The sequence below is a fragment of the Myotis yumanensis genome, unplaced genomic scaffold, assembly GCF_028538775.1.
Source record: "Myotis yumanensis isolate MYYU_CA2020_CCGP unplaced genomic scaffold, mMyoYum1.0.hap1 SCAF_1, whole genome shotgun sequence".
Taxonomy (NCBI): domain Eukaryota; kingdom Metazoa; phylum Chordata; class Mammalia; order Chiroptera; family Vespertilionidae; genus Myotis; species Myotis yumanensis.
Genome location: NW_027223752.1, coordinates 151,448,928 through 151,470,791, shown reverse-complemented (window position 1 = coordinate 151,470,791; position 21,864 = coordinate 151,448,928). Strand labels below are relative to the sequence as shown.

Below are 21,864 nucleotides of genomic sequence, written 5' to 3'. Positions count from 1 at the left end.
TTGGTAAATTAGTAATCCACACATGGAACCTATATGTTCATGTAGACTAATGTCACGCCAATAAAATTTAATTAAATAAATAAATTAATAAAATGCAAACCACAAAAAAAGCTGGGAAAGTAATACTTATGTTGGGAAAAAATAGAAGTTAAATGTTAGGCTATAAAAAGAGACAAAGAAGGTCAATACATAATGATATGGGATCAATCCAACAAGAAGAAATAAACCTTATCAATATATATCCACCAACCAGAGGAGCACTTTAATATATAAAGCAAATATCCATATCATCATAGTTAGGGAGTTCAATACCCCATTGACATTAGTAGATAGATCTTTCCAAAAAAATCAATAAGGTAAATGTATATATCTTAAAAGTTCCAACCAAAACTCCAATGAATTTTATTGATATGTTCAGAGCATTATTAACCTAAAAATGCAGGGTATAAATTTTCTTCAAGTGCACATGGAACAGTTCCTAGGTAGGCCATGGAACTGGTAAGGCTATAAAGCAAGCCTCAGTAAATTTCAGAAGACTGCAATCATTCCTCACATCTGCTCCAACCACAGTGGTGTCAAACTAGAAATCAATTACACACGAACACATGAAGGGTAAATGACCTGTTACTAAAAAGTGAATGAATTAACAATGAGATCAAGGAAAAAAATCAAAAAATACCTTGAGACGAATGAAATGAGAACATGATAATTCAAAATCTATGGAACAACATGGAAGCTGTCCTAAGAGGGAAATTCACAGCAATACAGGCCTACCTCAAGAAATAAGAAAAGCCTCAAATGAACAATGTAAGTTTTACCAGAAGACATGTTTTAAATGAACCTATTGGATTGCTTTAAAAGGTGTGTAACATGATCTTAATTTGATTGATTGATTATGACAGTATTCTTTTCTTAGTGATTAAGCTTCACCAAATATAAAATATACCATTTTAAAGTATAAAATTCAGTATCATTTGGCACATGTACCATGTTGTGCAATGATCACCTCTATTTAGTTCCAAAACCTTTCACCAATCCAGAAGGGAACCTTATTCCCATTAAATAGGAACTCCCATTCCCCTACCCAGTCTCTGGCAAACACTTGTCTGATTTCTCTCTCTATTGACTCACTTATTGTGGAAATGGCATATAAAAGGAACAATGCAATAAAGTAAACATATTTTCGCCTTTGAACTGTGGGGCTCAGTGGATGGAGCATCATCCCATGCACTGAGGGTCATAGGTTCAATTGCCAGTCAGGGCATATATAGAGGTTGTCAGATCAATCTCTGTCGGGGACCATCTTCCTTGCAGTCAGCAGCCAATCAATGTCTTTCCCTCACATCAATGTTTCTCTCCCTCTCTCTCTCTCTCTCTCTCTCTCTCTCTCTCCCCATCCCTCTACTCTCTCTAAAATCAATATAACAAAAATAAAACATTTTCCACCTTGAGGATTTAACGATAAAAAGACTAATTTTGCATTATAAACATAAAACAATGATAGGTGGGCCACTAGGAAATTTAAGGGTGTTATACAAAATTCAATTGAGAGCAAGAAAGTTAATTTCACAAGAGAGCACTTTACCTTGAAGACTACATTGTCTGATGTAGGACATGCAACAGCAATGCGACGTTTGCTGTACAATCCACAGCTCCAATGAGGGAATCCATGTCTTTAAAAAAGGCAACAAAATTTTCAGTGAAATATCAGCTTTCTGTGTATCAAATAAAGATCCTTATATAATTAACATTGGGCATATTTTAGACACAATGATGAGAGAGAAACATTTATCGGCTGCCTACTGCACACGCCCTACGGGGGATGTGCCCACAAACAAAATACATGCCCTTGACTGGACTCGAAACTGGGACCCTTGACCCCGTAGGCTGACGCTCTATCCAATGAGCCAAACCGCTTAGAGCAAGGGCCTATGTTTTAAAAAAGCTTTTCGTTGTATACTTCTGCTGTCACCTCTCCCAGCCTATGAAGTATTTAATGAAAACACTCTGATTAGGATTAATTTGTTTTCACTACTTACTGGCTGACATAACTATTATTCCCTGAACTAGAACACATCTGATGACCTAAATCAAGGCAGGAAGATACATTGTTCCTTCCTCATCACCTGTCACTGGTTAAAAGGTTAGTTGATTTCAGTCAAAAAAGGCTTTCTTGCTTTTTTGGCATGCAAACCACTTATTAGGGAGATCCCACTCCTTCCTTTTGCCATCAAACACACAGTAATTTCCCTGAAATGGTGGAAAGTTAAATGTCCAAATGTCAAAGAACAAAAGTATATGTTGTTAGACTCTGTAATATTATATATATATATATATATATATATATATATATATATATATACATATGTACTGACCTACTGTATGGTTTATACACATAATAACATAAAATAAATGTCCTTAGACGGCATATGTGTATGTATATACAAGTCATGTTTTCATGTAGGATCTAGTTCTGGAAGTGAAGCTATTGGGAAAGGAATGACATACTTGAATTTTTGAAACAAGCTCAATTACCCTTCTAAAAAGATGTGCTAATTTCATCTACCAATAGTGCAGGAGAATGCCCTTTTCCTCTCATGGCCATTCTGTTTTTTATTTTTTACAGATAATAGTTATCATTATAAGTTCAAAAAATGGTATCTCATTTGTTTGTTGATATGCTTTTTTTCTGATTAGCAAGCAAGGTTCTATCTAGTAAAAATGTAAATTTGCTAATCATGAATATTAGCTCAAATTGGAATTTGTTTTATAGGAAAAGAATAATTACCTACTGCTAAGTACTGCTATAGGCTTACCTATGAGAATTTTCTTTCTCCTTAATAGGAACCTGCTGCTTCTCACTTTGTTCCATGTTGCCTTTCTGCCTCACACCAACACTGTCACTGTTGTCTTCAGCACCATCATGCATGTTACCTGACACTTCCCTTTTACTACTTGTCATCTTCTCTTGTTCTTCAATCTTTGATGAAAGTTGGATATTGAGGATATTGTTATTACCTTATTCGTTAAAAGGAGTGTGTTGTCATTAGTTCTGTCATTTGGCTTTTATCATTTGGGTTTGTCATTACCGTATTCATTAAAATGACTGCGTCTTCATTAATGTCATCTTTTGGCTGCTGGTTATCAGTTTGTTCCCTGTTGCTGTGCTGACTCAATCCATCATCGTCACTGTCATCATCAGCACCATCATACATGCCTCTTGACACTTCCCTTTTACTACTTTTCTCTTCCTCCTCTTCTTCAACCTTTGGTGAAAGTTTGATATTATGGTTATTGTTATTACCTTATTCATTCAAAAGTTATATTTTCATTAATTTTATTACCGTAATGAAATTGCTATGACTTGAATCAATAAAAATACTTTGAATGTTTAATTTTATCATAACAGGTCATTGCAATTGTAAATTCGGTTTCCTGTCTTTTTCTGTATAGGAGAGGGATTTTCCAAGATTTCTAAAAGGGCTTTCTTAGTTTTGTGCTCCTATTCACATTACATCCACTCTTTGCAACATGACATTTCCCCTTCTCACCATCATCCCATTTATCTACCACAGACAATGAAATAAAAAGACAAAGATGCAAAATTTCCCACTTTGGTCTTTCCTACCTGGGTCTTGCATTACACAGATTGGTTTAGAAGATGTGAATTTGTGCCTCAGTAACAAATAGGAAACTTTGTTTTTCTTCATGAAGCTATTGTTTCCCATATTGCCTTTTACGATTTTTTCAAGATCTTTAAATGTATCAAAAGTGGTAGAAGTTAAAAATATATGAACCAATATACTACAGCATTGGAGCAGAGTGAAGCCAATGAATTGTTAGTTAAAGTGCAATTTTGGAAAGTGAGTAATGTTCCCCTAATTTCAGACCAAATATTGGTATTTTGGACCTGATGAATTCTGCTGGCCTTACCCCAAAGAGTCTCTTAGGTGCCAACAAACCATCAAGTCCATGGGTACCCAGTGGGTGATGGCTGGTATTTGTGTATGTTGGGACTTTTGCTGAGTGGCCTCACACTCAGAAATGAAATTGAGTTTCAAACTGTCAACATGGTAAGTACCATTCACACCTACCTGGTGACTCACTTATGTCTTAGGACTCATATACCAATGGGGGTTCTTTCAGTGATTGACCACAACAGAAAACTGGTAGGCAGAAGAGGAACTCAGAGTGACTTGGGCTTTGTTCTCAGTTGTCAGGAGGGCTTGGTGCTGGTAGAAGGAGGCATTACTGTGCAGCTTGGCCCCTCCCTGGTGAACCTAGGCCTAGCAGAGGCTGTCACAAACACTGCATCACTTTGTATCTCCACACAGGTCGCTCAGGAAAAATCACAGGCAAAGACTGACATTGACTTACAACAGAGTGCCCACCACCCCTATCTCAAAAGGCTCCAGTGGGCAGCTACAGAGCATGAACCATTATCTCCACAAGCCAAACACTGAAAGGAAGATCTAGGCAGGCACCATACCACACTGGTGTGAATTACTCGACATGGGGTCAGCCATCACACAGCAGCTTGTATACTGTGGTCAGCCATCCTGAGCAGCAACACCGTCCACTAATAGATAAACATCAACAGTCTACAAAAAGAGGGCTCACATCACACACAAGTGACATTCCTGGAGCACTTAGCTCTGGTGATCAGAAAGAATGTTCCAATGAGCCTGACAAACACTTAATACAGAAGGCCATTTTTCCAAGACTTGGAGGCAACTTACGTCTACCCATATTCAAGGAAACAAATATAGAAGGAAAGCTTAAATGGGAAGAAAAAGAAATGTGCTCTAACTAAGAAACAGGAAAAAATCCCCAGAAAAAGCAAATAAATGAAATAGAGGCAAGATACGCACCAGATACAAAGTTCAAAAGCATGGGTACAAAGATGATCAAGGAACATAGTGAGAACTTCAACAAAGAGACAGTATGTATGAAAAAGGATAAATAAATCATATAAAATACCCAGTCAGAAATGAAGAAATAATACCTGAAATGAAGAATACACAAGAAAGAATCATAGCAGAGAAGATGAAGCATAGAATAGAATCTTTGACTTAGAAGAGAATATAGCAGGAAGCAACCAATCAGAGGAGCAACATATATCCTATCTAATAATAGAGAAACATGGTAATAAGCCATACCTCCGCTACCCTTCCCATTGGCTAATCAGGGCGATATACCAATTAACTGCCAGCCAAGATGGTGGCTGGGAGCCAGGCAGCTTGAAGCAAACATGAGAGTTGCTTGCTTCAGTGACAGAGGAAGCCAACGTTCCTCGGCTGCCTTTCCGGCCTCTGAACTTGCAGTTTAAGAAACATGGTTACAAGTATAGAAGCTAAACAAAACCCCAGAAACCTGCTTTCAGCCAGCCGGGCTTCAGCCAGAAGGACCACAACATTGTTTCAATTATAGAACAAAAGCAGATCCCTGCTTTCAGCCAGCCGGGATCTTAGAGCGGGAGTGAGCAGGACCACAACAGTGTTACAATTATAGAACCCAAACAAACCAGATACCTGCTTTCAGCAGCTGAGGCCTCAGAGCTGGAGGCAAGTCTCAGAGCAAAAGCTGGCCCAGAATAAAAAAAAAGAAAAAAAAGGACAGGTTGGGAGCTTCAGTCACCCGCCAGCCTGAAAATGGCCCTCAGCCCCTCACCCAGACTTGCCAGGCACCCCAGTGGGGAACCCCACTTTGAAGAGGGTGTGACCAGCTGCAAAGAGCCATCATCCTCTCATTCAGGCTGGCCAGGCACCCCAGTGGGGACCCTCACCCTGATCCAGGACATCCTTCAGGGCAAACCAGCCGGCCCCCACCCATGTACCAGGCCTCTATCCTATATAGTAAAAGGGTAATATGCCTCCCAGCACCGGGATCAGCAGAGCAGCAAGACCTCCCAGCACCAGGATCATCATGACAGGGGGCAGTGACCAAAACCCCTGATGGCCTTGCTGCTCTGTGTGTGAAAGGAGGAGGGGCCACAACCTCCCTATCCGCCTTGCTCTGTTTGTGACAGTGGAAGGCGCCCCAACCCCCTGATCATCCCTGCTCTGTGCCTGATAGGGGAAAGCTCCCCAAACCCCTGATTGCCCTGTGGCTCTGTGTGTGACAGGGTGCAGTGCCCCAACGCCCTGATTGGCCCTGCTCTGTGTGTGACAGGGTGCGGCACCCCAACCCCCCCCGCCCCCCCCCCCCCCCCCCCCCGCCATGGACCCTGCTCTGTAGAGCCATAACCTCCCCATCGGCCTTGCCATGAGTGTGACAGTGGCGGTGCCCCGACCCCCTGATCGGCCCTGCTCTGTGGGTGATAGAGGTTGGCACCCCAACCCCCTGATCCACCCTGCTCCGTGTGTGAGGGGGGGCGAGGCCTCAACTCCCCTATCAGCCCTGCTCTGTGCATGACAGGGGGGAACTCCCGAACCCCCTGATGGGCCCTGCTCTGTCCGTGATAGGAGGGAGCTCCTCAACCCCTTGATCGGCCCTGCTCTGTGCGTGACAGGGGCTGGTGCCACATCTTCCCCATAGACCCTGCCTTGAGTGTGACAGGGGGCGGTGCCCCAACACCCCAATCGGCCCTACCCTGAGCGTGACTAGGGGTGGCATCGCAACCTCCAGATTCGCCCTGCTCTGTGCATGACAGGGGGCGGTGCCCCAACTCCCCAATTGGCCCTGCTCTGAGCCCGACCAGGGGCTGCACCTAGGGATTGGGCCTGCCCTCTGCCACCCGGGAGCAGGCCTAAGCCAGCAGGTCATTATCTCCCGAGGGCTCCCAGACTGCGAGAGGGCACAGGCTGGGCTGAGGGACCCCCCTCTCCCTCCCTAGTGCACAAATTTTTGTGTACCGGGCCTCTAGTACTTTTATAAAAGTACACATACTTTTATAAAAGTATATGTAAAGAAGAGATACTTTTATAAAAGTGTCTATACTAATAAAAGGATAATATGGTAATGAGACTGGATAGACTGGACATCTTCCGGAAATCCTTTTGGATGTCCTTCTGGACAAAGCCTCAGTGGTGGGGGCCAGGGCAGAGGGGGTTATTAGGCAAGCGGGAGAGAGTAGTTTGGGGCGATCAGGATGGCAGGGGAGTGAGGTTAGGGGCACCAGGCAGGAAGGCAAAGGGGTTAGAAATGATCAGGCAGGCAGGCAGGCAGAGTGGTTAGGGGCAATCAGGTAGGCAGGCTGGTTAGTGGTTAGGAGTCAGCTGTCCTGGATTGCGAGAGGAAAGTCCACCTGCAGAATCGGACCTAAACTGGCAGTAAGACATCCCCTGAGGGGTCCCGGATAGGAGAGGGTGCAGGTCAGGATGAAGGAACCACCTCCAGTGCGTTAATTTTGTGCACTGGGACTCTAGTATATATATAATTTTTCTTAATAAGACTAGTTAAGAAATTTCTTGGATAACAGAAAACATAGCAATGTCCTTAGGCACACCAGAAGGAAAAGAACAAGAGCAAACATTAAGAACCTACTTGAGGAAATAATGATTGAAAACTTCCTTAGCCTGGTGAAGAAAAAGACACACAAGTGCAGGATGCAAAGAGAGTCCCAAACAAGAAACTATATAATTAAGATGGAAAAGCTTAAAGAAAAGGAGATCTTAGAAGCAGAGAGGGAAAACCAGATAGCACCCAATAAGGGAATCCCCATAAGTCTATTAGATGCTTCCTCAACAGAAACATTTCAGACTAGAGTTATTGGTACAAAATATTCAACATGATAAAACAGAAGGACCTAAAACCAAGACTACTCTACTCATCAAAAGTATTATTTATAATTGAGGAGGAGATAAAGAGCTTCCTAGGTAACCTAAAGAAGTTCATCACACACTCACACAAAGAAACAGTGTAATGGGAAATATTAAAGTGGCTTCTATATAAAAAGCAAAAGCAAAAGGCAGGGGACATAATTTTAAAGAATAAAATAGCGCTAAAACCAGTTTGGCTCAGTGGATAGAGCGTCGGCCTGCGGACTGAAAGGTGCCGGGTTCGGTTCCGGTCAAGGGCATGTACCTGGGTTGCAGGCACATCTCCAGTAGGAGATGTGCAGGAGGCAGCTAATGGATGTTTCTCTCTCATCGATGTTTCTAACTCCCTATCTCTATCCTTCCCCTCTGTAAAAAATCAATAAAATATATTTTTTAAAAAAGAATAAAATAGCAATAATCCTGTACCCATCAATAATCCCTATAAATGCCCAGCAGGGGGCATATATGTCTTAAAAGCTCCAATCAAAAGACAGCGTTAAATGGATGGCTAAGAAATCTAGATCCTTATATCTGCTATCTACAAAAGAACAGCTTCAGAAAAAGATACACACATACTGAAAGTAAAAAGAAGGAAAACGATATTTCCTGATAATACAAACAAAAAGGGCCCTAGTCTGGTGTCACACTTGATTAGAGTGTTGGCCCCATATGCCAACTTCCTGGGATATACAAGAAGCAACCAATGAATGCATAAATAAGTGGAGCAACAAATCGATGTGTCTTTCTTTTTCTGTCTATCCTTTTCTCTCTCTCTCAAATCAATAAATAAAAATTCACTTAAAAAATATTCCCATGGCCAGTGTTGCTCAATAGTCAAGTGTCTGCCTAAGAAACAAGAGATCACCAGCCGGGTCAGGGCACATGCCCAGGATACAGGCCAAATCCTCAGAGGGTGGCATTCAGAAGGCAGAGGATGGATGTTTCTCTCTTATTGATGTTTATACCTCTTTATCCCTCTCCCTTCCTCTCCCTGAAATCAATAAAAATGTATTTAAAAAATAAAATAAAATACATTTCTTAAATATTTTTAAATGCAAACCACAAAAGCTGGGATAGCAATACTTATTTCAGACAAAATAGAAGTTAAATCTAAGACTATGGAAAGAGACAAAGGAGGCCATGACATAATGATATGGGATCAATCCAACAAGAAGAAATAACATTTATGAACAGGAGCACTTTAATCCATAAAGCAAATATTGATACAATCACAACTAAAATATTAAATACTCCATTGACATCAGAGAATAGATCTTACAAAAATAATCATGAAGATAACAGCACCCTTAAAGGACACATTTTACCTGATGCATTTCATTTTTATTTTCAGAGTATTATTACCCTAAAATTCAGGGTATAAATTTTGTTGAAGTGCACAAGGAATAATTTCCAAACTAGACCAGGAGTAAAGCCATAAAACAAGCCGCAGTAAATTTAAAGAGATTGAAATCATTTTACACATCTTCTCCAACCACAATGGTATCCAACAAGAAATCAATTGGAGGAAAATAAGAAAAAAGAAAACCCTACAAACACACAAACCCTTGGAGAGTACAGAGCAGTGAAGGGGTTAACAATGAGATCAAGGAAGAAATCAAAAGATACCTTGACACAAATGAAATGAGAACATGACAACTAAAACTCTGTGGGACCTCATGAAAGCAGTTCTGAGAGGGAAACTCACAGCAATACAGGCCGATCTCAAGAAATAAGAAAAATCTCAAATTAACAATGTAACCTTTACCAAAAGACATGTATTAAATGAGCCTATTGAAGTGGTCAGCAAACTTGTGGCTCAGCAAACCGCAGCTCATGAGCCATATGTGGCTCTTTGGCCCCTTGAGTGTGGCGGTATTTTGTGGAAGACCCACACTCAAGGGTCCAAAGAGCAGCATGTAGCTCGCGAACCACCGTTTGCCGCCAAAGTGCCTATTGGATTGTTTTAAAAGGTGTGTAACATGATCTTAATTCTAGTGATTGATTATGACAGTATTCTTTTCTTAGTGATTCAACTTCAACGAACATCAACCATTTTAAAGTGAAAAATTCAGAAGCATTTGACACATGTTCCATGTTGTGCAATGATCACCTCTATTTAGTTCCAAAACCTTTCATCACTCCAGAAGGGAACCTCATTCTCATGAAATAGGAAATCTCCATTCCCCTACCCGGTCTCTGGCAAACACTTGTCTGATGTCTGTCTCAATGGACTCACTTATTGGGGCAATAGCATGTAAAAGGAATCATACAATAAGGTAAATATATTTTGCACTGTGGCCTGTGGGTCACAGTGGTTGGAGCGTCCACCCATACACCGAAGGGTCATGGGTTCAATTTGCATTTCAATATTCCCATGTTATCAGTTCAATCCCTATTGTGGAAGATGCAGGAGGCAGCTAATCAATGTTTGTTTCTCACATAAAATCTCTCTCTCTCTGTTTCTCTCTCTGTCTCTCTGTCAATCTCTCTCTCTCTCTCTCTCTCTCTCTCTCTCTCTCTTTCTCTTTCTCTCCACCCTACCCCTTCTACTCTTTCTAAAATCAATAAAACAAACAAATATTTCCTTACTTGAGGATTTAACTACAAAAAGACTAATTTTGCATTACAAACATAAAACAAAGATAGGTAGGCCACTAGGAAATTTTAAGAGTAAGTGTTACACAAAATTCAATTGAGAGCAAGAAAATCAATTTCATAAGAGAGCACTTTACCTTGAAGACTACATTGTCTGATGTAGGACATGCAACAGCAATGCGACGTTTGCTGTACAATCCACAGCTCCAATGAGGGAATCCATGTCTTTAAAAAGGCAACAAAATTTTCAGTGAAATATCAGCTTTCTGTATATCAAATAAAGATTCTTGATATAATTAACTCTAGGCCTATGTTTAAAAAAAGCTTTTAGTTTTTTATTTCTGTTGTCACCTCTCCCAGCCTATGAACTATTTAATGGACATACTCTGCCTAGGATTAATTTGCTTCCACCACTTACTGAATGACATAACTTTTATTCCCTGAACTGGAACACATCTGATGACCCAAATTAAGGCAGGAAGATAGGTTGTTGCTTCCTCATCATCTGTCCCTGGTTCAAAGACTAAGTGATATCAGTCAAAAATGCAGCCTTGCTTCTTTGGCATGGAAACCACTTATTAAGGAGATCCCATTCCTTCCATTTAACCTTAAACCATATAGGACTTTCTCTGAAATGGTGGGAAGTTAAATATTCAAATGTATATATATATGTGCTGGTAGCCTTCCCACTCCCACATCACACATTTCTAGGCTCCATGCAGTCTCCAACATTTAAATCTTCAGCTTATGAAGGCACAGACTCATGAAACAAGCATGGGCTCAAATGACCAAGAATAGGAGCTCATGTTTCTCTTGCTCTTGGAAAACAAAATAAATGGAGTCTGAGTGATCAACTCATAACACAGGTGTGTCACCCGACTCCATTAGTGATTTGACATCTAGTCTTACTCCTACTCAACCCTCTGTGTACATGGGAGTCACATCAGCTAATTGGAAAACAGGTAGAGGGCAGAAGACACCTGCCTTGGACCATAGATCTATGTAGTTCAGCAATCTCCCATCCCCTAGGACTCCAGGGAACCTAAGCTCCACTCTGTGAGTCAGAGTTCAGGTTGATGAGACCATAGTTGTATTTGTGATCAAAGGAATCTTTCCAGTGCCTCCAAATTTTTTTTAAATATCTTTCTAAAGGAACCTTGAATGTTCCTACTTCCTCCAATTAAACAAATAACAGAAAAACAGCAACCTCTTCAGGACATCCTTGAGCCCAATGTCTTAATCTGCCAAATCTTGTGGCCTTCCTTCTTAAAATGTATCTTTAACTTGTCTTAAACCCCAATATCTCCATCTGTTTTCTAAAACTCTATTCCAATCTCAACCCAGTGTTGTTCCTCTCGAAACCTGGGATTCCCCTTCTAAATCCATTCTTATCTTCTATTGACTGCATTTGTTGCCCACTCCCCATATTTGTATTATGAACCTCACCTGCAGAATGATAAAGAAGGAAGAGTATTACACTCATCAACGTGAATTTACAAGTCAGTTCCAACCTTTACTATACCCCAATAAGTCAGTTTAAAATCTTTGAATTTCCAGAACTCCATGCATACAACCGCTTGGCCAGGACATTAAACACTGGTTGAAGAGCTGGAGGGAATTGTGTTTAATTAATTTCTAGGCTGTCTTAAATTCCTGAAATTCTATGTGCCTTTGATTCTGTCTATAGAAAAATGGAGAACACCACAGCTGGCAGAATTGGGAAAAAAAAATTACACAATGAAAGAAACGCCCAAAAAAGTAGAGAATAAAAAATTTTAAAGTCAAGAAGTCATGTGAGAATTAAGTAAGAATATGGGAACAAAGAAGAAAACCTCATACAACTAGGCAAATGTAGTAGCCTGAAAAGAAAACCAGACTGGGAAGACAATAAATAAAGAAATCAATTAGAGATATCCTCTAAGTACCTGCTGAATTTAATTAAGACAACAGGCTTTATACGTAGACATTCTCTACTTACAGATAAGTAATTCATTCCAAGATGTATAAATATCATTTTAACCTAAGCAGGCCTTGCTTAGGTAAACCTTTTGGTTCTGTGGCCATAGCTAACTGCTATAAACCCTAATAGCTTTGGCGGGAAAAATAAAGGTTCTATTTACTGGTACCACTACAATTGTCAAGAATAGTAAGGTAAGCCCTAGCCGATGTGGCTCAGTGGATAGAGCGTCATCCTGTGGACTCAAGGTTCCATGTTCAATTCCGGTCAAGGGAATGTACCTTGGTTGCAGGCATATCCCCAGTAGGGAGTGTGCAGGAGGGAGCTGATCGATGTTTCTCTCACATCAATGTTTCTAACTCTCTATCTCTCTCCCTTCCTCTCTTTAAAAAAAGATCAAGAAAATAAATTTAAAAAAAAGAATAGTAAGGTAAGTGCTTGTACTAACTAGGTCTTTTAGAAAAACTCTAAATCAGAGTTAACACACAATCAGATTTACTTTCTGAGTTGATCTGATTCGCATCTGTATCTGAAGCCAGTGCTACACAGGAATTTATCAGGGATGTTGAGGAACAACAGAATAGATTTGGAAGTCAAACAGGTGGACACTCGCTAACTATAGAATCAGGTGTCAATTCCTCCACCTCCCTGAACCACAGTTGTCTCATTACTAAAAAGTTGCTGAATGAATACAATAGCACAGCTACTTTGAAAGTTATTGTGATGACTAAATAACACAGGTTAGTTACGTAATATAGGGTCTACTCTAGCCAATAGTAGACTACTCTAGAACTGTTAGTTTCTTTTCTTAATATTCCTGTAGGTAATATATTGTTTCTAAAAATCCACAAAATCCTACCTGTGTGAAGGCTCTTCTTCAGAGATCTCATGTACTATTAAGGAAAAAAGTAAAATACATTTTAAAACAATAATATAAAAATACAGGACATTAAAATTACCTGAGTAATTCTTAGAAAGTATTCCTTTGGGACCACACATCACATACCAGGATAAATATTAATCATAGTGTTGGTAGGCCATTAATACATTAATAATTCTTACTTTATCTTTTTAAATATATCAAATGCAAGATAGAAAGAATAGAATCTGATATTTACGATGAACATAATCCCAAACAAACCGCATTCGGCTGACAGAAAATGGTATGGATAGTAGAAGCAGAATCATAAACTAAAAGTATCAAACTTATATAGTATAAATTTTCTGGACTCCTTTCATTAAGAAGGTTTAGAAGAGAGTGTACTTATTTTTCCATAGCACAATTAAACTTCTCCAGTTCTTCAGTGAAGACTCACTAGTTTAGGATGAAACACGCTATCACAAAAAAGCTTGGTCTTTGCCAGGCACTACACTATCCAGCCTAGCAAAACATAGGAAACCAATACTTTGTGGCAGATTTTGTTATTGCAAAATAAGTAGAAAAGACTTTGTGATTCCAGTTGTATAAAGTAGAATCCCTTGAGACTGTCTCCTTCCAATGCTATTGTATCTGTTCCCACCTCATAGAGCAGGGGGGTCCAGACAGGGAGGGCTCTGCAGTAGTGCATGAGGTCATTTTTCTCAACCCTGCCCAGCAGGTGGCAAAATCCTGTAGAAATCAAGCTCCTTCTGCTTGTATGGCTTATGTCATCAGAGCCTATGCTGATGAACAACAACAAGCCACAAAGGAGAAAGAACGACTTGGAAAGCTACAGCCAATTTCCTTGACATTTTAATGTTTTAAACACCTAAAAAGATACCCACTGTATGATTCCAACTATACAACACACAGGAAAGGCAAAACTACGGAGACAGTAAGAAGATCGGTGGGTTCCAGGCCAAGAGAGACGGGAGAGGATAAATAAGCAGAGCACAGAGGCTCTTTAGGGCGATGAAATGAATCTCTATGATAATCTTAATGGTGGATTCGTGCCATCATACATTAGTCAAAATCCCTAGAATGTACACCAAGAGTGAATCTTACTGTAAACTACGGACTTTGGATGATAATGATGGGTCAATGCAGGTTCATCCAAAGTACCTCTATTGCAGGATGACAAAAATGAGCAGGGCTGTGTGTAGGGGATGTGGGGTTCGTGGGAAGTCTCCACACGTTGCCTTCCTTTATGCTGTGCACCTAAACCTGCTCTAAAACTGTCCTTTTAATTTTTACAGCTTCTGAGGAACATGCTATTAACATTTGTCAACATATTTATGCTATCTTCAAGACACACTCACCTTGTAAATTAATATAAAGACCCAAGTATCAGAATATGGGGATTATCCTCAGAATTGATTTAGCCATTTGAAAAGACATAAATAAAGCCAATAATTTTAACCATATAGTAGGAAAGAAAATAATGGATAAATATGATTGAATAACTTGCTTTATATTTACAAACAGGGATTAAGTGCAACATGCACCAAAACTGAATCATCCATGTAATTGAAAGACACGTTTTATTATAATTTCAAATCAGCAATCATTATGATAATTTTATCTAAAAATTATTTTGAAACATTAATTGGTTTTAAAAAAGCATATAATTCCCTAATATTGGCCTAGTAATTTATGTACAAATACCTGTTAAATACTCAACAAGAGTCAGAAAAATAACCAGCAATACAAGCAATTATGGATGATGCGACAGAAACCAGTACCATGTTATATTATTATATTACCGGCTCTAAAAAAACAAGTACGACAATGCCAAAAACTCAGCGAGGGCCATACATTGTGCTGAAACATGTCATGCAGCAGGCCTAAGATTGTTATTTTTAGAAAGTCCTGCTTAAAAAAGCTACCCTTTATTTGGGGTCTGAAAACTTGAATCTGGGGAGGGGCTCCCACCTTTCCCTATCTGATAAGAGTGGCCCCAGTGCCCAAAGAGTGGCACAAGCAATGAGGGTCATGCTGAACACTTGCTTTTTTTCTGGGAATCTAGAATTTTGGTACATGCTATAGGGAAGATGGTTATGTGAGTAGCGTGCTATGAAAACCTTGCCACTGAATCTAAGAAGACTTGTCGATGACATATTTCATGTGTGTGGTCAAAATTTGACGCTGGAATAATTCAGCACATCCTGGTAACAACACAGAGAAAGGACTCTTGGTAGCTTGTGCCTGGCCTCCCTCACACTTTGTCACACAAACCTTTCACTTGGCTGATTTTGCTTTTGTCCTTTCACTGCAATAAATCTCAGGTAGGTGCATAACTATATGCTGAGTCCCATGAATCATTCTAGTGCAAAGCAAACTTAGGTGAGGGTTTAGGAACTTCTAACACAATTTCATTATGTGAATTTTTTATAATTTTGGTTGATACATGATTACAGTCAGAACTTGATTTCATAGAATACCTTTCTTTGATTTTCTTTTGCTCCAAGGTTGTTTTAGAGATTTCTGTAGACCAGTAACTATTGAAATAGAGGCATAAAAGGGATAAATAAAACATTAATGTCAGAAAACAATGTTAAACAAGCAGCAATCCTATTTACTCAGAATAGAAGATACAGAATCCAAATGATTGACAACATATTCCATAATATAGATGTTCCTGTAAAAAAATTGCCCCCATACTGACAATTTCCTCCAACTAAGCAGGCTTTAATCCTTTCTGCAATAGTAGTTATGAGTCAATCAAATAACTGGGATAGCTACAGAAAAACAATAATTATGACACGTCGTGTAATAGTGTTTTAGTGCTTGCAGAGTTCTTTCTATTTCCTCCTAATCCTTTTCTTAATTTCTTATAAACCTGCAAGCATGGCTCGCCCATTAAAGGCAGTTGTTGGGAGGACAAGTCAAAAAGTCAAAGAAATATTATGCAATGTAGTGATATCCATGGATATTCCACCAAACTCAACATGTATGGGAACATACTGTTTTTTCCAGATGAACTGTGGCTCTTTCCTGCTCGTCTCACAAATTCCTATTCTTCACGTCCAATCTAAATGCCAGTGCACTGCCTGGAAACCTACAAATCACCTTGTATTTCTCTCTCCCGACCAACATTTTACATTGATTCATCACAAAATTATATGAACTTGACCTCTTCTCTGTCTCTGCTTTATTTTGATACTGTCAACTGCTCTAATCAAACAAAGGCTCTTAACAGAGATGGCTCTCACAGGGGAAAATTCCAAACAACTATTATTGTTTCCTCTTGAATTTATAAGATTTTTTTGAGCAGAAAAAATGAGAAAGGCATACACCTAGAAAGCAACAACATTTTTAAACACAATAAATTGAGCTTTATGACTTATGGATAGGTGATACTTCATAATAGACTAATGCTAGCCCAAGGAGGCAAAATCTCCCTTTGTTTCCCAGTATCTTTATGTGCTTTCCTATCATCTGTCATTTACATGGTGGTCGTAGGAGTGCGGGAGGCGGTGGGCCTCAGCAAATGAAGGACCACAGGCCAAATACAAGCTACTATTAGGTTTAGTAAAGAAATGTCTCACTGGAACACAGTCCTGCCTGTTCAATTAAAGATTGTCTAGGATGGCTCTCTCAGTACAATGGCAGACTTGAGTAGATATGACAGACCACCTGGCCTAAAATCAGGCTCTTTACAGGCAAGCCTTGCTGATACCTACTTCATATCACAACCAGAGGGCCTTAATCAAATCCAATCTTGTTACACTTCTGCTCAAAACTCCAATGAATCCCTGCAGTGAATATGCTGGCTCCCTACCTCAGGCTCCACACTTGCTGGAGAACCACAACTCTGTTTGGACATTCACTGTCATGATACATAACAAAGGTGGTATCTCCCAAGCTCCAAAAAGAGAAAAAATTATACTGAGCTCATCACAGTAACTGGTTTAGGAACAATCATGTGATGTAACCCAATCTTATAATATGTTAGAAAGGGTAAGTCAAATGCAAGGCAATCCGTTTTCTTCCGATTTAAAAGAAACATATAGGCCAAGCCAGTGTGATTCAGTGGATGGAGAGTTGTCCCATGCACCAAGAGATGGCTGGTTTTAGGATTCCCTTTTGGGCACATGCCCAGGTTGTAGGCTGGATGCCCAGTATGGGTGGTCTGGAGGCAACTGAGCAGTATGATTGTTTCCTTGCCATTTCCATCTCTCTCTCTCCCTTTCCCCTCTTCTCTCACTAAATATCAATAAAAACAAATTTTTTAAAAAAATTAAAGGAAGCACATATCTCAAAATCACTAATCAGGAAATGCAAATGAAAGCCATAATGAAGTGCCAGCTCAGTCCTCTCAGAATGGCTGTCATCAAAATAAAAATAAATAACGAGTGTTGGCGAGGATATGAAGAAAAAGGAAACCTTTCTCTACCTTTCATATGATTGTAAAGTGGTTCAGTCATTGTAGAATGCAGCATGGAAATTCCTCAAAAAAGTTGGAATTGGAACTGCTATTCCACTTCTGTATATTCACCCAACAAATACATCCACAGGAATTTGAGAAGATATCCACACCCCTTTGTTCACTGCATCATTATTTACAATAGCCAAGATATATAAGCAAACTATGTGTCCTTATATAGATAAATGAATAAAGAAGATGCTATATATAATATTACTTCGACATAAAAAGAATGAAGCCTTCCTATTTAGAGTAACACCCATGGACCCAGAGGAGGGTTATGCTAAGTGAAATAAGACTGAGAAAGACAAATACCTAATCATCTCACTGACATGTGCAATCTAAAACCACAAAGCAAATAAAAGAAAAGCACACTCCATAGCTACAAAGAACAAAGTGATATTTGCCAGAGGTTACAGAGTTGAGGAGATGGATGAAATAGAAGAATATGAATAAGAAGTGCAAAATTCTAGTTATAAAATACATAGTGCAGGAGAAACCAAGATGGCGGCATAGGTAAACACTGGAAATTGCTGCCTCGTACAACCACTTCAAAAATACAACTAAAGACAAAATGCACCTCATCCAGAACCACAGGAAGACTGGCCGACTGGAAATTCTACAACTAGAAGGAAAGAGAAAAGCACACTGAGACTCAGAGGAGGTGCAGTGTGGAAGTAAAGTGCAGAGAAATGGAGGCGCACATGGAAAGGGCTGGCAACTGAGGACACGGTTCTCTTTTTCAATTGGGATGTAGACAAAAGCTAGCAACTTCTCTGAACACCAGTTCTGGGTGAGTCTCTGGGGATCCAGACTCATACTGGGAGAAACTGCACTCTCTGGCATCGGGCAGAACTCGAGGACAGCTTTCTCTCAAAGGTGCTTTCAGCAATGACTGCAGAATTGTGAAAACAGAAACTTCTAGAACAGGGCTGAGGATCAGCCATAGCTGTTTGCTCCGCCGGTTTATTCCCTGAGACCCTGCCTCACCTAAACTGTGTGCAAAGGTTTGTATATGAAAGCCGAGGCCCTTTGTAATCTAAAATTACCTAACTAACTGCAGCTGGGTCAGAGAGACACTGAACATCCAAAGGAAGGCCCAAGGCCCCACAGCAGCTTGCATTACTTCACAGCTAAGCCACATCTGGGCAGCTCCAAACCCCAAAGAAAGAAAAGGAATCTGCAGATCTCTCAGTAGCTCCTGCTGTGTAGCCTCAGGCAGAGGCTAAATGAGCACCACCTTAGAGATCCTAGAGCCAGTGTACTCAGTGGTCAGAGTGGCACCATCCAGATTACGACTCTTCAGATCCATAAGAGACAAACTCAGGGGGCAGATTCAGTGAGCACCAAAGCCCCACTGAAGCAAGTCTTGCCCCATAAGGGTGTCTCCAGCAAAAAATTCTCCCACTGCAGAAATAGCTGCTTCTCACAGCCCATTGGCCTGGAGTTCAATTCCTCCCTGTGATACCTACAACAATCAAGGCTTAACTACAACAAGACTGTGCACACAGCCCACAAAGGGGTGCACCAAGAGTGTCCACCTCAGGTAATTGGGGAGGAGGAGGCACTGGGCCCTATAGGACACCTAGCACACAAAGCCACTCTATCAACACAGGGAAGCAGCCAAAATGCGAAGACAAAGTAACAGGTCACAAATGGCAGAAATGGAGGAAAGCAAACTACTAGATATAGAGTTCAGAACCATGGTTATAAGGTTTTTCAAGAGTTTTTTAGAAACTGCCAATAAATTTAGTGAGACCCTCAAGGACTTAAAAAAGGACCAACTAGAAATTAAGCATACACTGACTGAAATAAAAAATATTATACAGAGACCCAATAGCAGACTAGAGGATCCCAACAATCAAGTCAAAGATTTAAAATACGAAGAAGCAAAAAATGCCCAAACAGGAGAACAAAAAGAAAAAAGAATCCAAAAATATAAAGATAGAGTAAGGAGCCTCTGGGACAACTTCAAGCATACCAACATCCAAATTATAGAGGTGCCAGAAGGAGAGAGAGAGCAAGATATTGAAAACCTCTTTGAAGAAATAATGACAGAAAACTTCCCCTACCTGGTGAGAGAAATAGACTTACAAGTCCATTATGCTCATGGAACACCAAACAAAAGGAATCCAAAGGGGACCACACTAAAACACATCATAATTATATGCCAAGAGCAAAAGATAAAGAGAGAATCTTAAAAGCAGCTAGAGGAAAACAGTTAGTTACCTACAAGGGAGTACCCATACGACTGTGAACTGATTCCTCAATAGAAACTATGCAGGCCAGAAGGGAGTGGCAAGAAATATTCAAAGTGATGAATAGCAAGAACCTACAACCAAGATTACTTTATCCAGCAAAGCTATCATTCAGAATTGAAGGTCAGATAAAGAGCTTCACAGATAAGAAAAAGCTAAAAGAGTTCATCACCACCAAACCAGCATTATATGAAATGCTGAAAGGTATCCTTGAAGAAGAAGAAGAAGAAGAAAAAGGTAAAGATAAAAATTATGAACAACAAATACATATCTATCAGCAAGTGAATCTAAAAACCAAGTGAATAAATAATTTGATGAACAGAATAAACTGGTGAATATAATAGAATCAGGGGCATGGAAAGGGAGTGGACTGACAATTCTCAGGGGGAAGGAATGTGGGGGTTGAGGGAAGAAACTGGACAAGAAACATACACCTATGGATGAGGACAATGGCGGCGGGGAGGGCCGATAAGGGCAGAGTGTGGGGGGAGGAATCGGGTGGAGGGGAGCTATGGGGGGAAAAAGAGGAACAACTGTAATAATCTGAACAATAAAAATTCAATTAAAAAGTAAAATAAAATATGTAGGCCACAGACATCTACTGTAGAGCAAAGGGAATGTGTCAATATCTTAATATCATGGCATGGTGATAGATGGTTACTAGACTTATCAGGATGAACACATTGTAAGATATGTGAATGTCAAACCATTATGTCATACACCTGAAAGTAATATATTCTTTGCCAACTAGACTTTAACAAAATAATTGAAATTGAACAAAGCAGTCCTTTGGCCTTCACATATTGTCAGGTGAAAATAGGATGCTTTGGAGCCATCGCTAATTAGCTCACCAGGAAAGCAGACATAAGCACTGACAACCTCATAGCTGAATAAGGGACAGCACCTGGGATCCTGATGACATCACTGAACCACCAAAACAATCCTGGCTCCTATTGTTTCAGCCTCTTAATTAGGCCACCCATTATAACCTGAAGCTAAAAGCATTCTGTCTGATAAATTTCCCAAGGTCATAGGATAAGATCTAGTGCTCTCTGCAGTCCTAAAGACTTTCATAAGCTTACCTTAGCTAGGCACTGACCTCATTCCAAACCATTCCCACAGCACACATTTTGCACATTGAACGGTACAGCTCAAAAACCCTCCAAAGTTAAGGTGCACATCATAGCGCTTGGACTCATGTTCCTGTTGCCAAACATCACCCTTCTGCCCCTTTAACCTGTAAAACTTTTTTATCTGCAGGCTTAATTTAAATCCCACCCACATTTTCATTTTTTTTATTTACTTTATTTGTGTGTAGGTGAATTTTAGAGGACATTTATTATTAAAGTTGGGGGTAGTGCAACAAGAAAAGCCTGGAGAAATGAGCTTAAGCTCACTAAGGAATCAGGTTTAGAGGGTTTGTCCAGGCTGAATTGCTAGTGACTTTTGTTGCTCTGTTTGTAAGCCTCCTGGGGACCATATGAGTTTAGGTGCATCCTCCCTTTGAGGAAAGAAATTGAGGAAGTCTTGGGTGTGCAGGAATGTCTTTATTTTTCTTTAATTGTTAACACCTTTTAAACATTGATTTAAGAAAAAGAGAGTGAGAGAACATTGGTTTTTTTGTTCCACTTATTTAAGTATTCATTGTTTGATTCTGGTATGGACGATGACCAGGGATCAAACCCACAACCTTGGCCTATTGGTAAAACTCTTTAAGCAACTGACCTACTGGCCACGGCTTCACCACATTTTTAAAACTCTAATTCTCATCATGGACTTAAAGTTGCTGGCACATGCTACACACCAATAAAAAAGAATAATGATAAGCTCCTAGTGTGTTCTACCACCCAGCAAGCACTGAATAAAGTATAGTAACTAATAGAAATGGCAATAACAAGCTCCTGGAGGCCAAAGACAGTGTTTTAAAACATTTCAATTCTGCAACATCA

At 39.9% G+C, this 21,864-nt stretch overlaps 1 protein-coding gene across 1 annotated transcript in view; it reads right to left on the bottom strand.

The window, feature by feature from the left end:
* LOC139020176 (ankyrin repeat domain-containing protein 26-like) overlaps window positions 1–21,864 on the bottom strand; it is a 114,383-nt gene that overhangs the window by 33,607 nt on the left and 58,912 nt on the right. Inside the window, exons 11-13 of the mRNA XM_070429947.1 lie at window positions 4,981–5,005; window positions 3,090–3,266; window positions 2,817–2,980 (exon numbers count right to left, since the gene is read on the bottom strand). Of these exons, the coding sequence (XP_070286048.1) occupies window positions 2,817–2,980; window positions 3,090–3,266; window positions 4,981–5,005 (366 nt within the window). The remainder of the gene's footprint in view (window positions 1–2,816; window positions 2,981–3,089; window positions 3,267–4,980; window positions 5,006–21,864) is intronic.